This window comes from Micromys minutus, assembly GCF_963924665.1.
Source record: "Micromys minutus genome assembly, chromosome: 8".
Taxonomy (NCBI): Eukaryota; Metazoa; Chordata; class Mammalia; order Rodentia; family Muridae; genus Micromys; species Micromys minutus.
In genome coordinates, this window is record NC_137977.1 from 51,059,960 (window position 1) to 51,078,655 (window position 18,696).

The 18,696-nt window shown below is 43.8% G+C and overlaps 1 protein-coding gene across 1 annotated transcript in view; it reads right to left on the reverse strand.

Moving 5' to 3' along the window:
• Positions 1-11,919: 11,919 nt before the first annotated feature.
• The window catches only part of CPLX4 (complexin 4), a gene marked incomplete at both ends in the record, with an annotated part of 14,703 nt that continues 7,926 nt past the window's right edge, over positions 11,920-18,696 (reverse strand). Inside the window, one exon of the mRNA XM_080920568.1 lies at positions 11,920-12,147. Within this exon, the coding sequence (XP_080776694.1) occupies positions 11,920-12,147 (228 nt within the window). The remainder of the gene's footprint in view (positions 12,148-18,696) is intronic.

An 18,696-nucleotide genomic window follows, 5' to 3' on the forward strand; every position in this document is an offset into this window, starting at 1 on the left:
TTGTGCGTAAAGCTGCTGTGGGCACCAGTTGCATTTAAATCTCTGCTTTGAGGCCTTTTGAGGGGCAGAATTACTGGATCAGTAATGACTGTTCACATTTCCAAGGAGCTGCTACACTGTTTCCTTCAGCCAAGGCACCATCTACATTCCAGTGCAAAGGACTGCCAACTTCTTGCCACATTGTTATCTTTATGAAGAGTCATCCTAGCAGGTGTGAAGTGGTAGTTTACTGTGGCTTTGATATCTGTTTCCCCAATGATCAGTGATTCTGAACATTTTTCTCATCCCTGTCCAGTATTCTCAGGTGTTCTTCAGAAAAATGTTTTTTTAAGATTTATTTTTTGCTTACTGTGCAAATCTGTTATTACATTGAAAAGCAATGGGGATGTATGTGTTCTTTATATATGTTAAATAGTAATCCCTTGCCTGACACATGCTTTGCAAATGTTTTTTTCTGCTTCTATAAAAATTATCACTGGACTTTTGATTTGGATTGTATTATAATACAATGTGTCATAAGAGACTGCTATAAACAAAATAACGACAATTCGATAGCCTAGAGGACATGGATAAATTCACAGAAATGTACAGTCTACCAAGACTGGATAATGAAGAAAAGAATACCTGAACAGACCAACATTAAGATAGGAGACTGAACCAGTCATTTAAACATGCTCCCAACAATGAAAAGCCCAGGACCAGGTGGCTTCCTGGGTGAATTCTGTCGATCAATTAAAGAAGAACAAATGTCAATGCATTTGAAAGTCTTCCAAAGAAATGAAGCCAAACAAAGGGGGAAACTTCCAAATTCCCCTTATAGGGCAAGCATTTACCATTACACCAGGCCAATAAGGAAAGTGGAATGTCAAGAAATATAGAAAATCTTAAAATCCTGGAAAACAACCTAGTGCTATACACTACAAGTATCATCACCATGATGTAGTGAGATTCATCCCTAGGTTGCAAATAGTTTGACCCTCATCGAGCACAAAATGTGACAAACAACATCTGAAAGATAAAAAGTCTAAGATCCTCTTGATGCATGTAGAAAAGCTAGCTGACAACCCCCCCCAAATCCATTATCCCCCCTACTCTAATTTAGTGTAGAAATGTCTGGTTTTCTAGATTAGGTCAATTTCCACGACCCTACCATCAAGCCAAAGGTTCCCGATCAATCTATCTTTGGTCCTATAGTGATGAACCAGTTGCAGACTCCTCCCCCTCCCCTTGGCCCTAGTCCTTGTCACCATCATGAGCATCTTGATCACACTGATGATGGAGCACCTTGTGTCACCTTTGCACTGCTGTTTTATTCCATCCTCACAGCACCCCACTAGTGGACATCCCCGAAATCTCTCTCTCTTACAGCCCTAGCTTCAGTATCTCTGTGAGCCCATTTGTCTCTTTTCCCTGACACAGTGCAGTCCTTTGTCCTTCTGTCTTCTTCTTGTGACTATTTAATCCATCTTTGTACCCAGCAGTTAGGTAACTACTAAAACACACACACACACACACACATACACACACACAAAGCTGCACAGAGTGGCATACATTGGTAATCCCAGCACTCAGGAGTCTGGGGCAGGAAGATCACGATTTCAAGGTCAACCTCAGATATAGGCTCCAGATCAGTCAGGCCAATATGGTAAGACCATGTTTCAAAACAAAACAAGCAAACAAACAACAGCAACAATCAATCAAATACAGAACAACCTATTCCATGAATAGGATCCATCTCCACCATTCTTCTTAGAATCAGATCAAACTGCTTGCCCTGCTCTATAGAATTCATCCCTTCCCCAGATGTAGAACCACCTCCTTTGACCTTATTCTCTTTCCCAGAAGAGGCCTCCCTCTAATTTTCATATTTTTTTTATAGCTGTTTTACTTTTCCCCCATTGCATCAACCAGCCATCAAACCCATGACCCTTATCACTTATACTGTTTTGATGTCTGGCCGTCACTGGAATCTACCCTATATGAAAATAAAGACCTGTCAGCAGGATCCTAGGACTGGCGTTGCCATGGCATAATTACAAGGAACTCTATTTTACACATGAGGAAACTATTAAGCAATTTGTCTATTTCACACAGCATCTAATGGCACAGATACATTTCCCATATTCTTGTATTCGGTTATCTGGATATAACTAAATACTTTATAATCTAAGTACTATATAATCTAAAATACTAGTTCTTGTATGTTTGAAAATACCAAATGTCTTTGTTTTCTCTCTCAAAGAGTCGACAGGAATCATTTGATCACCTTCCAAGGGCATTTCAGTCCATTCCTGTCTTATTAGCATGAGTGCTGCTGGGGTCCCCCTAACAGCCTTTGATGGGAGCCTTCATTAACTGAGAAGACAGGGTTTCCTTGCAGGGCTACTGCCACCTTGCTATAAGACCACACCATCTCAGAGGTTACCATTGTTTGTCCTCAGTGGCTCGGGCAACTCTGTGGCAGCCTGTTTGAATAGTTAACTTACTTGATTTACTGTGGTTTTGTGGGCATTTTCTTTTTTTCTCTTTGGTCCGTTTTCTTGTGCTCTCTCTTTTGACTCTTTAAGCCATGGAAGTGCTGATCCTATATGTCCTGGTGAATCTAATTAGGCCCAGATGCTTTCAGCAGGGTCTCAGAGGCTGCCCAGAAGTGTCTTCATTCAAGTGGAGGAGCTCAGGACTGACTGAAGTTCCTGTGACTTAAATCTTTAGAGGAAGACAACCTGGAAGTCTGAGAGGTTTCAGAAATGATTTACAAAAGCAAGCAAACATCAGCTGGCAGACACACTTCATCTTTCCATAGCTCAGAAACCTCATAGCCTAAGACTGATACTACTTCCATCTAAAGGGAGCACAAATAGAAGCTTCCAAGACTAATAGCACATTAGAAGTTGGTAAAAAAGCAAGATTTCAGAATCAGTAGATTTGTTACACTGTTCTAGTTTGAGGTTTTTTTTTTTTCTCTTTGTTTTTTTTTTTGTTTTTTTTTTTTTTTGTTTCTCAATTGTGTTCTTTCTTTATTTCTTTCTTTCTTCCCTTCCTTCCTTCCTACCTTTCTTCCTTCCTACCTTTCTTCCTTTCTTTCTTCCTTCCTTCTTTCTTTCTTTTTTGAGACAGGCTTTCTCTGAGTAGTCTTGGCTGTCCTGGACTTGATTTGTAGACCAGACTGGCCTCTCACTCACAGAGATCCTCCTGCCTCTGCCTCCCAAGTGCTGGGATCAAAGGTAGGTATGTGGGGACACACTCATCTATTTTTTTATGATAGCTTTTTAAAAAATAATTTTTACAAAGTTTCTGAATCTAGATGTAGTATATGTGATTCTACATTCTTAAAACACTTCTCGGTAATTATTTTTGTAGCCTCTACAAAGTACTATTTATCAGTTAAGAAAGACCTGTCAACTATTCTATTTGTCCATTGGTACTCAAATCAGAATTGAGGGGTTTGGAAGACAGCTTGGTTGGTAAAACACTTGCCATGCAAGTACAAGGATCCAAATTGAGTCCCCCAAATTCACATTTTTTTAAAGCAGGCATTCTGGTATACGTTGGGCTCGCTGGGTAGGCAGTCTAGTCAGTCGGAGAGGTTGGAGCCTGTGAATGGCATTATTTGGAAGCTAAGCAAAATAAAACAAGACATTGAAATAGATGAGATCTTGAGGTATGATACTCACACCTCTGGCCTCCACATGCAAGCACACACATGTACACATCACTACACATGGAAGATCTGACAGCAGGACTTCACCCACAATAATCACAATTTACAGGGGCACGAGTGTCCCCCAACACGAAATGCGACATCTGCATATGGTGGAACATTTACCCAACCTTTAAAAACAAGGTACCACCTTTCGACCCCCATGGTGAAAGGCAAGAACTGACTCCTACAAGCTGTCTTGAGACCTTCCCACACACGCACACCTGCCCACACATATACATACACATGAAAGAAATACTAAATTTATAAATATACAAAGAAGGAGGAACTATATCACACCGTGGACAAACCTGGAAGATGGCATAGTAAGTCAGGCAGGTACCCATTTCAAAACACAGGTACTGGGGCCGGAGAGATGGCTCACTGACTGCTCTTCCAGAGGTCCTGAGTTCAAATCCCAACAACCACTTGGTGGCTCACAACCATCTGTAATGGGATCTGATGCCCTCTTCAGGTGTGTCTGAAGACAGGGACAGTGTACTCATACACACACACACACACTAAATAAATCTTCAAAACACAGGCACTGTACTATTCTTTGAGCAGTAATGAAAGGAGTCAGGTTCACAGAAGCAAGCTGGGCGTGTGGCCTGAGCCTGTAAGCCTAGCACTGGGTAAGCACTGTCAGGATGATGATGATGATGATGATGATGATGATCATGATGATCATGATGATGATGATGATGTCTAGTCTGATCTACATATTGAGACCACGTCTCAAACAAATGCAAAATATTCATGAAAAGATAAATGAGAACCTGTAGGAATGTAGTTGAAGGAACTGTTTTCTGCTTAGGGAATTTCATCTGAAAAGGTTAGAAAGTGCTGGCGATGGGAGAGTAGTGGTAACACTTAAGCAAATTTGTGGATGTGCTTAGGGACAATCACCTTGAAAATGTTATGCTGTATATATTTTACCAGAATTAAATATGACAAGGAAATTTTTTTAAAGAGAAAGCATTTAGAACTAACCACAGACTTAAGGAGGTGGAGGACATTCAGAGACTCTCCAGTGTCCCAATGGTACCTTCAAGAGCTGTGTTTTGGTCTGAGGGACAGAGTCTCTTGCTGAGGGTTTTCCAGGGCTTCGTGCTGTGGTTGTGTGGGACTCCCGCTCTGAAGATTCTGCTGGAAGCTTGGACTAGCTGCAATGTGAACAAGGGAACAGAGAAAGGAGACAGAACGTTCCAGAATCCCCTGCTCTGACCCGAAGAGCACTCTGGGTTTCAACCCACACTTGCCCTGGACCCGAGGGACTACACAAAACGTACTTCCTGTTTTAAAAACTTGGGGGTTCTAGTCTTTTATTTTCTTAGGGGGATAAAAAGACAATTTCATTCTTCAGAATCGCTGTGCTTTGACAGTGAGTGCGCATATTTCATTTTAACACTTAAAAATTTTTTTCCCACTGGCCAGGCGGTGATGATGAACGCCTTTCAGCTTAACACGTGGGAGGCAGAGGCAGATGGATCTATGTGAATTTGAGGCCGGCCTGGTCTACATACAGAGTGAGTTCCAGGACAGCCAGGGCTACACAGAAAAACTCTGTGTAGTGAATTTGGCCTAATGGTGCTTGTATTCTATTGTTAATTTGGGGCCTCCAAGACTGGTTAGCCCAAAGACAAGAGGGTCTGCACATAAGACACGGAATGAGCCTGCCCCCAGTTCACTGTGATTGGTAAATAAAGATGCCAACAGCCAATAGCTGGGCAGAGGAAACATAGGTGGGGCTGAGGGTTTGGGAGCTTGAGTGGGAGAGAACCACGAGGAGGGAAGGAAGAGGAAGAAGCCGATGGAATGAAGGCAGGATGTGCAGGAGAGAAGAGAGGAGAAGCCACCGTGGGTTAGCTGAGCCGTAGAATCATGGCCCCCAGGGCTGCCCAGTTGCAGCTGGGAGCAGCCCAGATGAAACGTAGTAAGTAGTAACTTGGGTTATCGATAGGAAGGTAGATTCTAACAACACGGAAGGTAGGCAGATGCCCAGCTCTTGTTCTGCTTAAGGTATATTGTACATATAAAATTTGTGAGTATCTTTCATCTGGGAACTCAATAACCAAAGGCAGGGTAAAAACCCTGGGCCAGAATTTTTAATAATTTCTACTACGACTCTGTATCGACAAAACAACAACAAAATGTTTTGACATTTATTTTATTTTTCTTGTGTGTATGTGTGTGGGTGCACATACAGTCTCTCCTTCCATGTGGGTTTGGGGTTCAGTGGTGTAGATCATCAGGCTTGGTGACAGTCATCCTTACCCCCGTAAGTTATTTTGCTGGCCCCATTTCTGTTTTTTAACTCTTGAGAAATAATATAGCGTTTTATGAGAGTAGCATTTATATATTAGTCAATGCTTTCTTGTTGTGGGGTCCTGGGAACTGAGATTGGGATTTTGTGTGTCTAAAGTATGTGTGCTTCCACTAAAACAAGCATAACATCAACACTCTATCCAGTGCTTTGAGCTCTTACACTGAAGCCCTGCACTCAAATGTCAGCCTAGGAAGCAATGTTCATTTCCAGATACATGGTGGAGGAGGAAACAAGAGTCTTAAGTACATAGTGAATCCCAAACTTCATTGTTTCTTTTTGTTTCAGCCACTGGTAAGAGTAGAGGAGCTCACTCTACCCCCACCCCCTCACCCCTGACATTCAACTGTAAAATATGAAACAAACAGAACAATTTCAAGGATATAAGAAAATTGAAACCATTAGAAGCTTTGTGGGCCTACCACTTAGGCTCAACATCAATGTTTTTCTAGAACACATACCTAGGAGCTTCTTGTGTTTTGTGCCTTTAAAGCAGATTTCAGATCTCATTACATGCCTCTCCCCCAGACCCTTTTGCCGGAATTCTGCATTTGTGAAGAGTTCTAGTTTAGTATATGAGTCTTTTATATAACCCTGACATATCTTTCACCTAAGTAGTTGCATTATTATATTATATTCTCTACAATAACATGCATTTGTCCTAACTATCCTGTACTTTCTCCAACACTTGGTGGAGTCAGTCTTTCTATTAACCTATGAGCAGGTCTTTTGTGATATGTTATTTTAGAGCTGATGTCATTTTTTTCTTTCCCTAGTGTTTGGTTGGGCACATTTTCATATGCTTTGTCATTTGCATATTGACTTTGGTCATTTGCATGTTTTTATTTACTAGGTATTTGTTGAGCTTTTGTTTCAATTTTTTAGAAGTTAATTTTGAGTTGTAAGTGTTCTTATGCAAACCCTGTGCATGTATATACACTCCCTGCATCCAACACCTTTGTCAGATATGTGCTAATATTTCCTCCAACCTAGAATTCATGTACAGCTACCCGTTATAATGGTGTCTCTTGATGAATAGAAGTCTTACATCTTCCATAATATCTAGTGATCAATAAGTTTTGCTTATCCTAAAATTACAAGGATTCTCTCTGTTATATTCTAAAAGTTTTACAAACTTGGCTTTATGCTTAGGTCCAATACACATTAAATTAAAATTTTACTATAGTATGAGTAAGAGTCTAGATTTAATGTATTTCTGCACATTTAATCTGTTCATGGATTACACTGGTAATGCTGTCAAAACTCATTTGGTTGGGAACAATTCAATAGTTTATGGTTGTTAGTGGAAGGAAAGGCACAGGATAGATATGGTGTTGTTGGCACAAGGAGACTTCATAGTGATGGAATAATTCTGTATCTCAATTGAAGTGAGTTTACACAATCCTATACACGTGATAAGATGATACTAATTGCACACATCAAACTGCTGCCAACCTCCTGGTTTTGCATTATAGAGTAATAATAAAACAATGAAATGATTCAGGGGAGCTGAAGGAAGTACATAGGACTTCTCAGAACAATCTTTGCAGAAGTATGGGGAATTAGTTTGTATGTAAGTGCAAGTCTATTTCTGGACTCTGTATGCTGTTTCAGTGATTGGCCTGCATCAGTACCACATTACCATGGTTACGGAAGAATCAAGAAAACCTCAAGGAGGCAGATCTTTCAATCTTGTTTTCTTTGATATTTATCTGGTATCTCTAACTTCATTTGCCTTTCCGGTAAAATTTTAGGAGCAGCTCATCCTTCCTCCACATGGAGTTACAGCTGGGATCTCACCAACTCAATCCACTCAGAGGACACGAACCAGGAATCATCACGTCTTGTGACCCATGGACATGCTTCCGGTTTCAGTGTACAGGTCTTTCACGTCCATTTGTAAATTTATTACCACGAATTTTGTTTCCTAATGCCACTGAGAATAAGATCATGTCAAAATCTCATTTCTTAAAAACTGGGAGAAAGCATCTCACTGGGTAGTCTTGGGCTGGCCAGAAACTCTCTGTGTAGACCAGGTAGGCCTCACACTCATAGAGATCCATCTGTCTGTCTCTGCATCTTGAATGTTAGGATAGAAGGTAAGTGTACCATACCTCACCCAGACCCTCTGTATTAGTCAGAGTTTTCTATAATTATTAATTAATTAATTAATCAATAATTTACTAAGTGAGTGCTAAAATAATCAAATGGCTGAATTACACCTGAGGTGCTGAGTGCCAGAGTAGTTCCAGCATAGCTGTCTCTCAGTGGGGGGACAACCGACAGTCACTCAACCCACAAGGTGGGGTGCCTATAGTTATAATCTGGCACCAGAAACCTAGAAGGCTCCCGGGGAGGTGCTGGTCCCTGTTTCAAGATGAAAGCTTGGGACACTCGACCTACTGTCAGTGAAGTTATTGGCAGCAGCAGCAACAGGGCCAATCAACTCTACAACAAGAGAGAAGGGCAAGTCAGTGAAGGCAACAGTAAACTTTCTCCTGAAATACCACCTTTATCTGGCTCCTGCTAGAAGGTGCTATGCACAGTCCAAGCCAGGCTGAGGGAGTCTGTCTGCAATCTTGAAGCAGGGACAAGTGATCCCTAGATCAAGTGTGCTCAGTCGCCTAGCTCAACTGGTGAGCTCTAGGTTCAAATGAGTGACCCTGGCTCAATATGTAAGGAGTTGAGGGATGGTTCCCAGTGTCAGCGTGTAACTTCTACACGCATCTGGCGCACAAATGTGAATATGCACATATATGTGCACACACAATACAAATACATACATATATGCAAAAAAAACTGTGTTTGAGTTTCTCATTTGAGTTTCATAGGAATTTCCAACAAAGTTCTGAAATGGCTTTAAAGATAGATCTGTCATTATATATTGTATGTTTGTGCAAAGGTGCGTATTGGATATTGATGATAACAACATTTTTTGAAACATTTTTTTGTTGTTGTTTTGTTTTCTTGAGAAGGGGTCTCATATAGCCCAGGCTGGCCTCAAACTCACTCTGTAGTCAAGGTTGGCCTTTGATTCATGGCCACCTTGCCTCAATCTCTCATGTGTAGGGATTATAGACATGTGTCACCACATTCAACCTAAAACATATTGATCAACTCTAAAAAATGTTGAAAATGTGTTCTACAGCATCAAATATTCAGCAAAGAATTTATGTACAAATAAATAATACACCCATCTTCTTAGAATGCATATTTGTTTTTATTTTAATAAATGCTAAAATTATATGTAATTTCAATTTTTTATGACTTGTTGTCAGTGAATATTCACATATATACATCAGTATGTGTACATTTTCAAGTGAAAGGGGTCACAAAAGAAACTTTGAGAAGTCCTGGCCTAATACACACCGCCTCAACCCATATGTGCAGGAGTTGGTGTGAACTGGGAAAACGTGATCTGTCCTCAACCTGTGGGTCTTGATCCTTTCACAGGGCTCACCTAAGACCTCTAGACAAACATCTACACCACGGTCCAGAACAGTAACAAAATTACAGTTATAAGATAGCAAAGGAAATCATTTTGTGGCTGGGGGGTCACCCCCAGATGAGGAACTGTATTAAAGGGTTGCAGCCCTGGGAAGGTTCAGAACCACTCTGTACCAGGGAGTGGTTAGGGGGTAGGCATCTGCTGTGCTGTAATGTGTGTGCTCTTATGTGCAATGATGGGATTTGATAGATTATATTATGGGGTGGGGTGGTGCTGTGATATATAGTGTGTTGCGGTGTGCTGTGGTGTTACTGTGTGGCGTAGCACAGTGGTGTGGTGTGCTGTGCCGGTGTGGTGTGGTATGGAGCTACTGCATGCTGCTGTGGGGTGAGCTCTGTGGTGTGGTGCTGCCATGGGCTGTGGTGGGACTCGAATGGGATCATGGCCAGTCCTCTTCAGGCCACGCAGCTCTGCTGGGACAATCACCAAATGGCCCTGTGTGGATTTGAGCTATGAAGATGGACGTGGCCATTTGGTGACTTGCTTGGGCACTCTGGCTTCATAATTTATAAGAAAGCAAGTCTTTGTGCCATCCTGCAGCTGCTCTATTGAATAATTCCACACAGGGTTTTATGTCACAGGAGGTACATGCCTCAGACTGACCCAGCCCCTCTCACCCAGTCCTGCCCACCACTCCATTAAAGAGAGCACAGAGACAGGCATCAGCTGAATGCGTCTTTAGGGTTACATCTTAAAGTTTCTTTTTCATCTCTTATAAAATGAACTCATAGTAGTTATGGTAAGAGTTGAGTGTGTTCTTAAAGTGTGCCCATGGTGTGAGGAGCTGTGGCCGGCTACAGGGCGAATTAGTCTCAAGCACAGCACCAGCATCTTCCTGATTTTCTGAGAGGAGCTAAACATTGCCAGGAGCCATCAGTTCTGAACTTTACTGCTGGATTTTATTAGCATGTTGATCACATGAAGCTGCATCTTGTTCAATTCATCCAGGGATCTGGGTACAGACACCCACATTATTCTCTTATTTCCCTCTAACACAGAATTTCTTCCTGATGAAAGTCTGTACCCTCGTTCATTGTATGAATAGATTCCCTAAAGAGCTCCTTTAGCTTTGTTGGCCAACCAGCTCCATGTGTTTCAGAGGCAAATCTTCGATTCATTGTCTTTGAGGGAGCTGCTGTTAGGAGAGACACAGATGTCTACCCAGAGCTCAGAATGTCAATGCAGGGGCCTGGAAGGCGGGCTGAAGAGTGAATTTAGAGCAACAGGAAAAGAAATGGAGGGGGGTGGAGCCAAAAGGACAAAGAATGACAGCTTGCTGGGGTTTGGTGCTGTTTGCCTACCTCTTGCTCCCAGGGCTATCAGAGTTCAGACAGTGTCCTCCGCTCACAAGTAGTAATAGCTGCCCTAGCGATCCCCAACCTTAAACTTGGCCACGTCAAGGTTGTTCTGTACCTGCTGATGACCCCCAAGGGCAGAGGGCTGTTGAAGTCTGCTCTTTGCCTGTGCTTCTCGGCTTTGACCGTATCCTTGAGCTCCACTGCCACTGAATCATGCAATAGCTTGGATGGGGAAAGCCCCCTTCGAAGGATCATGTGTTGGGGGCTTGACCTCTGGGACAGTGGACAAATGGTATTGGGAAATTTTGGGTTGTCCACCTGAAGTGTTCATTTAGTGATTTTTTTTTTTTTTTTTTTGAGGTTCCAGAAACCATAGGAAGTAAGACCTAGCTTAAGGAAGTAGGTCACTGTAGATACCACTCCATCCTTCCTGCCATGATGTTCCACCCAGTCCCATACAGCCAAGCAACCATGGACCGGACTTTCTGAACCATGACCCCGAAGAAGTCTTCCATTTGGTGATACTCATGTTAGATATTATTTGGCCATAAAAATGCAAAATGACATGCACAGTGCCTGAGAGCCAATTTTAAGGGGAAAAAAAATCATGGATATCAAGGATGCTGGCAGTAAAAAGCAGTGTGATATATTTAATTGCTCTGTCACCTGTAGTCTTGGTACCAGCCTTTCCTCTGTTGGTAACTGGTATCACACTGATGGTTAGACATCCTGAGACCTTGCTTGAAAGCTGGAGAGGAAATGCCAATTGCTTTTCTTTCACTCCTCCTGGCTGTCCTAAAGATCTTTAACCAGATGGCCCCACATCACAATTTATGGCTGATATTTCTTAGTTACTCATGGCTATAAGTACAGGGAAACAAATTCCATGCTGTGTGGCCTGGTTAATGCTGTGCCTGGGACATCGAGGTGGACCAAATTGTTGTCTAGGTGCTGGTAGACAGGTTTATCATCACAGCTCCCCTACATTTGCTAAGTCATAGTACATGCTGCTCATCCCCACCCTCAGGAGCCCCAACTTCCTGCAGGCAGCCTGCCTCTCTCCTTCCACCTGGCCTGAACCCCTAACTCACATCACAGAACACTTCTGTTCTGCTGACTGCTTGATTTCTGTGAAAGTGGCTTGTGCCTTCTCTTTAATGGTATCCAAGTCCATGTTCTGGAGGTTCTGCAACTGCCCAAGGATCGAGTCCTTCTCCTCTTCCTCATCTTGATCCTCATCCACCATCTTTCGGAGATCTTCCGGCAAATCCACATCATCCCCGGCCAGTTGGATCTGTGTCTCGTCCATTTCGCTCTATGTGAAAAACATAAGGGAAGCCACATAGAGATATGACACTGAAATGGACCGACTGGGTAAGCAGCTAAATAAAATGTAGACACAGCACATAAAGCACTGTCAGGAATGAGCAATGTGTGCAATGTGGTGGCTGTTTTACAGTGGCTCTGCCCCTGGAGACAGCAGCAGACACTGCAGCTCTGGGATGGGAGGTCCCTCTCGCCCTTCCTCTATGCATCTTGGGCTGACCGGAGCCTTCTAATCCAAACATTTCCGAGGCGTGTTCCCAGAAGCAGCTGCATTGACATCATCTGGGGAACTATTACAAATAGAAATTCTGTGATCTTAGCCCAGATCTACTGGATCAGAAACTTTTGATAATGGAACCCTTAAATGAAAGTCCAGAAGAGTGATCTCAATCTCTCTCTCTCTCTCTCTCTCTCTCTCTCTCTCTCTCTCTCTCTCTCTCTCTCTCTCTCTCTTCCTTCCCCCACCCTCTTTCCCTCTCCCTCTTCCCACCCCTCCTCCCCTCCCTCTCCCCTTTCCTTCCCCTCCTCTCCCTCTGTCTCTCTGTCTCTCTCTGCCCTTCACCATCCCCTCCCCCTCTCTTCCCTTTCCCCTCCTCCCCTCTCCTCTCCCCTCCATCTGTCTCTCTGTCTCTTTGTTTTCTTCTCTCTCTCTTATGTGGGTGTTTGTCTGAATGTATATCTTTGGATCATGTGCACATATGCAGTACCTGGTACTGGAGTTAAAGATGTTTGAGTCACCATGTGGCCTCCACAAGCACTAGCAAGCCTGGTGCCCATGGAAGTCAGAAGAGGACACTGGATGCCCCGAACTGCAGTTATAGATTTCCCCCATGTGAGCTACCATGTGGGTGCTTGGAACTGAACACCAGTGCTCTGGACGAACAGCCAGTGCTCTTAACCAGAGTCATCTCTCCAGCCCAAGAGACCCTCTCTTGATGTGCACAGAAGCTCGAAGTTCATCCTGGTGCCTTCCAGAGTAGCATTATAAATTCTGCAGAGCCTGTCAGCTCCATGACTTGTGGTTTGGTAGACCCCACTCTAGGGGGTGGCATTTGAGTGGACAATGGCCACCTATGGCTCTATTCTTCCAATTTGCACATTTTAGTGGCTGCTCTTGCTTAACAATTGTTCCTTCCTTTCCTTCTGCTGTACTGGGTCCCCCTTGGGGACACAGAATCATGTCTAACCTGACCTTAGCCCCCAGTGCCTAGAGATTAGTGAGGCATGTAGCCCGTGTGTGTTATAGGTGAGGGTCCTCATTGGCACCCTGTATGATCGGCTCCATTGCCATGTTACTTGGATGTAGCAGGATTTCCAAGTGTGCCATGCATGTTTCCTGCTCTTTATGCTGTAATGGGAAAAAAAAGTAATGAGATAAAGAAAGAAGTTCCCCTGGGAAAGGCTAATAGTACCTGTGTCTTTTTAAACTATAACTCTTAAACCATTTTCTATCTGGTAGCAATACATGATGGTCTTTATTTTAGGAGTGCAGAAGGGAGTTATGGAGTATTAGAAAAAGTGATGGTAGACAAAGGCTCACGGTAGCACCCACCCCTGCAGGTTTTAATAAGCCTTGTATCTGCTATCAGGACTCATGAGATCATTAGTTTGAGTCAGGACACACTGATTTGACGTATGACAGATTCATATCTGCAGAGTTCCTTAGTAAAGTCAATACCTAAGGGAGATTGGAGTGCCCCTCATCTGGGGGCCAATCAGAGGAAACAATCAGAGACTGGTTGTCCCAAGGTCTGAGAGATATATCAGGATAATGCTCGAACTATTCAGTCTCCATCTCTAAACGGGCTTAGAGGGATGAGGTGACTGAAGTATTCCCCGAGCTCTGACAATCTCCATCAGGAGAGCCTTCGGTATGTGGAGTCAGACAACTCTTCTCTGGAGTCTCGGTTATCTACTTCCAAGTAGAGTGACAGCAAGACTGGCTCTAGCATGAGCTTAAGAGGCCAGGGCTGGATGCTTTGAGGGGAGATGGTTCTCATACAGGCCTTCTCTATAGACCTCCAACTCAGCCTCAGCAGCCCAGGCCTGCACTTGGCTGGCGACTTGGCCCCTCCCGATGCTTAGCAGATTAATTGGTTCCTACTCAAAGCATTGTGAGAGTAATTAGTTAATCCCTAGGGGCTCCCAGGCAATCTCCAATTTCCATTTGTTTTTATTTACCTAGCCTAATAGACTGCTCTCCAGTAAGATTATCCTCTGTGTATTTCTGGTGGAGGAGTTGGGGTAAAAGACTTCATCCAATTCTCTTTGAGTTTCTGTAAAATGGGAACATTGCATCCTCCAATCAAATGCAAATGATTGAAAAGACCATTCTGGGCGCCCTGGACCCACCCCTCTATGCTTGGAAGTAAAATCTCTGCATTCACCAGCAGATAGGACCCTGGACAGAATACCTCTGGCAGAGTGACCACATTGACCTAGAAGTCTAGGCATCAGAAGCCGGAGCTGGGGGTGGGGTGGGAGGTTGGTGTGTGTTTATGCCAGCCAGCTCATGCCGTGAAACACCAGACCTATTCTCCTCACGAGAGACCGGATTGATCAGCCCCAACTCACTGGACCACCTGAGCACATCTGGGTATCCAAGAAAATGTCTTCATGGCTTCCTCCCTCATCTATCTTGTCCAGGGAAGATGGACTGTTTGGGATGCCCCTGGGGAATGTCATCTTAGATGATTGTGTCTTCATGAAGCTGACAGTGGCTACGCAAAAACGTGTTTGATGGAAGTGAAATCTGGTTCTGCTTGAGGCTTGTCCATTTATTTTGGGTGTGTGATATACCAAACAGCTGGACGGACAGATGTTTCCTGACATATGACACACGGTATCGCCTTCAGTAGTTACTTCTTGCCATAGGCTACTTGCCCAAGTCCCAGTTCTGAGGGAGGAGATGCTTGGCAAAGCTCCTCGGGTGTTTGGAGCAAGAGGGTCTATGCCTTTGCTGCTGCCCCTGCTGTTCTTAAGGAGACCTCAGCACACCCAGAATGCAGAAGAGCTGTGGGTTTGTCTTTTCCCACAAAGGCCCTCAGTTTTTAATGTTGGTGGGAAGTGGGAAGTTATCTGAGTTCCTAGAAGGCAGCTGTGTATGCATGGCTCTTCCTTCCTCGTAGGAACCTCGGAAGCTGGGAGAGGTAACCGATTTAAGGTTATCATTTTCAGCTAGGGAAAACAAGGTCCTATAAGACCAATGCTTGCAAAGGTATCATTTCCTGTGGGTGTGACAGTTTATACCTACAAGTCCGGCAGTTAGAATGCAGAGACTACATGGTTTCCAACAGTCCTAGGCCAGCCTGAAGTACACCGAAAGTACTAGATCAGTGACACAGGTCATCCCTTATTGGGAATGCCACTTTTGTCATTGCTGTTGTTAATCCAGCATGGCTACCAGTGTATCCCAGCACTGCAGAGTCTGTAGGGTCAGGTCAGTTTATGACCCCACTGTGCCATACACAGGCTGTGTGATCTTGGGAAATTGCTTTGCCTCTCTGAGTTGGCCTTCTGACAAGGCAGTTGAAAGCTCGAGAGAGGTGGCATGACTGAGGAAACCCTGCCTCTTTGTGTTCCAAGCTGCCTTGTCCCTCTGGATATTCAGTCCACAGCTCTCAGAGGGGGTGGGGACGAGGGGCTGAGAGGAGGAGCAATGGGAACCAGGGCAGGGGGGGGGGGAGAAGGGAGGTAAGGGGAGGAGACTTCACTTGCAGCAGCTGCTGGAGACAAGCTGGCTTTGCTTCTCAGACCCTGCAGAAACCCCAAGGACCTCTAATTCTAAAAAGACTTCGGAAGGAGCCTTTAGCCATCCTTAGAATTATGTAAATATTTTGAAAGAAGCAAGTTCTAAATTACATTCTAGTGGGTGTGTACAATATGACACTTTAAAGAGGGCTGTGTTGAGAGACTGTCATAATGAGCAGCACCCTTCATGGGGCAGACAAACGCCAGGTGTAACTAAGTAGCACAGCTCAGCAGGGGGACAGCATGCTCTCCAGTGACTGACCCAGATTGACAATTCTGTTAATAGGATTGGGGCACGCTGTGGAACTCTTTTCTCTTATTAATTTGGCTTGACTTACATATACATTTTGAATCAGTTGGGGACAGGGCTCAGTTACTTTTTAGAAAGAATCTTGTGGCTTTATTTAAAACATCTCACATTACTAGATTAGAGGATTTATGACATTTTAATTATAATATAAAGTAGCCTTTTTTTGGTATACAATACTGTAATGTCCAAATGTTCTATTCAAATGCATGAAAATGTATTTGAATAGACTTCTTATAACAGACTCTTTCTGATGTTCCTGGTATGTATTTGGGGGGAGTGGTGTATGGGGTATTATTCTCTCTTTTGTTTTCCCAATAACAACCATTCAATCAGCACTAATATTCTCTCTCTCATGTGTGTGTGATTGTGTGTGTGTTCACCTGTATGTATGTGTGAGTATGAATGTGTGTATGTGTCCTGGTCCATGTTAGGCACTGGGACAAAGATGAAGTCAGTTCTGTTGAGAAGCACATGGCAGCTATGAGTATTTAGGGTCCTAAGATGACATAAGACATCAGTTCCTAACACTGTGACCTTTCAATTCATTTACTCATGACCCACAACTGTAACGTTTTTTGTTACTACTGAATAACTGTAATTTTGCTACTGTTATGAATAATAATGCAAATATCTGTGTTTTCTGATGGTCTTGGGTGACCCCTGTGAGAGAGTTATTCAATCTCCAAAGGGGTCTCGACCCACAGGTTGAGAACCAGTAGTGTAAGGGATGTACACCAACGTAGGTGAACCTGGAGGAGGTGACCCAATCCAGCCTTCAGCTAGGGAGGGAACCATGGGAAGTTTTGGAAGAACCAATCTCCTCTAAAGGAAAGGGGGTATGGAAATTGGGGTGCAGGGACAGTGTGGGATACAGGTCTAGGGATCATGGAGAAGCCAGACTGCAGTGAAACTAGGAATACAGAAGCCAAAAAGCCACAGCAGGGCATGCAGGACATAAAGCCACGGCAGGGCATGCAGGACATAAAGCCACGGCAGGGCATGCAGGACATAAAGCCACAGCAGGGCATGCAGGACATAAAGCCACGGCAGGGCATGCAGGACACAGTCATGGCTGGGATTTCTTTTCAAAGCCATAGTTAGCCTTTGTGGAAAACCCAAATAGACAGGGAAGGAACAGGAACAAATCTATGTTTTGGAAACTCCTTATTCTAGTCACGAGGTTCAGAGCTGCTACCCTGACAGAAACGGAAAATTCTGCAGCTTGCATGGGAGACACGCTGAGAGTATCCACAAGGCAAATAAAAGTGATGGGGTGACTGCAGCTAGAGCAAACAGCAGGGGCAAGTGTGTTTTCTATGTGCCAACCTGGCCGTGGGTGACCATGACAGCCACCAGTGCAGCTTGGGTAGGAGCTGGTTTGTGTGGTAATGAGTAAGGTGTTTGAGGGTGAGCTTGCTCTCCCAGCGAGGTGACCAGGTAGTGACATTTAGGGAAAGGATGTGAGCTGGAACTGAGAGTCGCCAACATGGAGGTGGCAGCAGAAAACACCCAGCAGGAATGTACAGACTTGAGTCAGACTAAAGTCTCCAGGGAGATGGCCAAGGGAGCATGCGGGAGCATTCTAGAAAATGGGGATAGATGGGGAAATGTAACCTATAAAGAAAAACAAATGGAGTTGGCGGTAAACCAGAAGAAGCGTAAACAGAGGCGAGGAAACAACATGGCTGGCAGAAGTGACCACCAGTGTTAAGAAAACAAGGGGCTCAGGCAGGAAGGAAGGGCGTGGATAGACCATTGATGTTCTAAAACAGTAGTTCTCAACCCGTGAGTCTCGACTACCATCAGGTCATGTATCACACACCCTGCATATCAGATATTCACATTACAATTCATAACAGCAGCAAAATTACAGTTATGAAGTGGCAGTTTTATGGTTGAGGGCCACCACAACACGAGGAACTGTATTAAAGGGTAGCAGCGTTAGGAAGGTTGAGAACCACAGAGCTAAAAGAAGATGGAACCCAGAGGCAGGAGCCAGGCCAGTCAGGGTATGCTCCGGTGAAAAGCGCCGCTTGCTTGCTTCAGTTGGGATGGAGGCAGTTTCCTCTATGGGAGCCCACAGAAGGGAAAACTGAAGGCACAGGGCAAGGGAACAGTGTACTGATAGAGCTGATCCCACCTCACATGGGTGCGGATGATGCTAGGCCTCTTAAACACTCCAACGGACTGTAACTGAAAACCAGAGGAAGCCAGCACAAGCTGTGTGTGTGATGTATATGTACATACATATCCATCCCATAGATGTATACATGCATATCCACCCCATAGATATGCATATATATATTCATCCCAAAGAGGTATATATATATGTATATATGTATATATGATGTATATGATGTATATATGATGTATATATGATGTATATATGTATATATGTATATATGTATATATGTGTATATGTGTATATGTGTATATGTGTATATGTGTATATGTGTATGTGTATATGTGTATATGTGT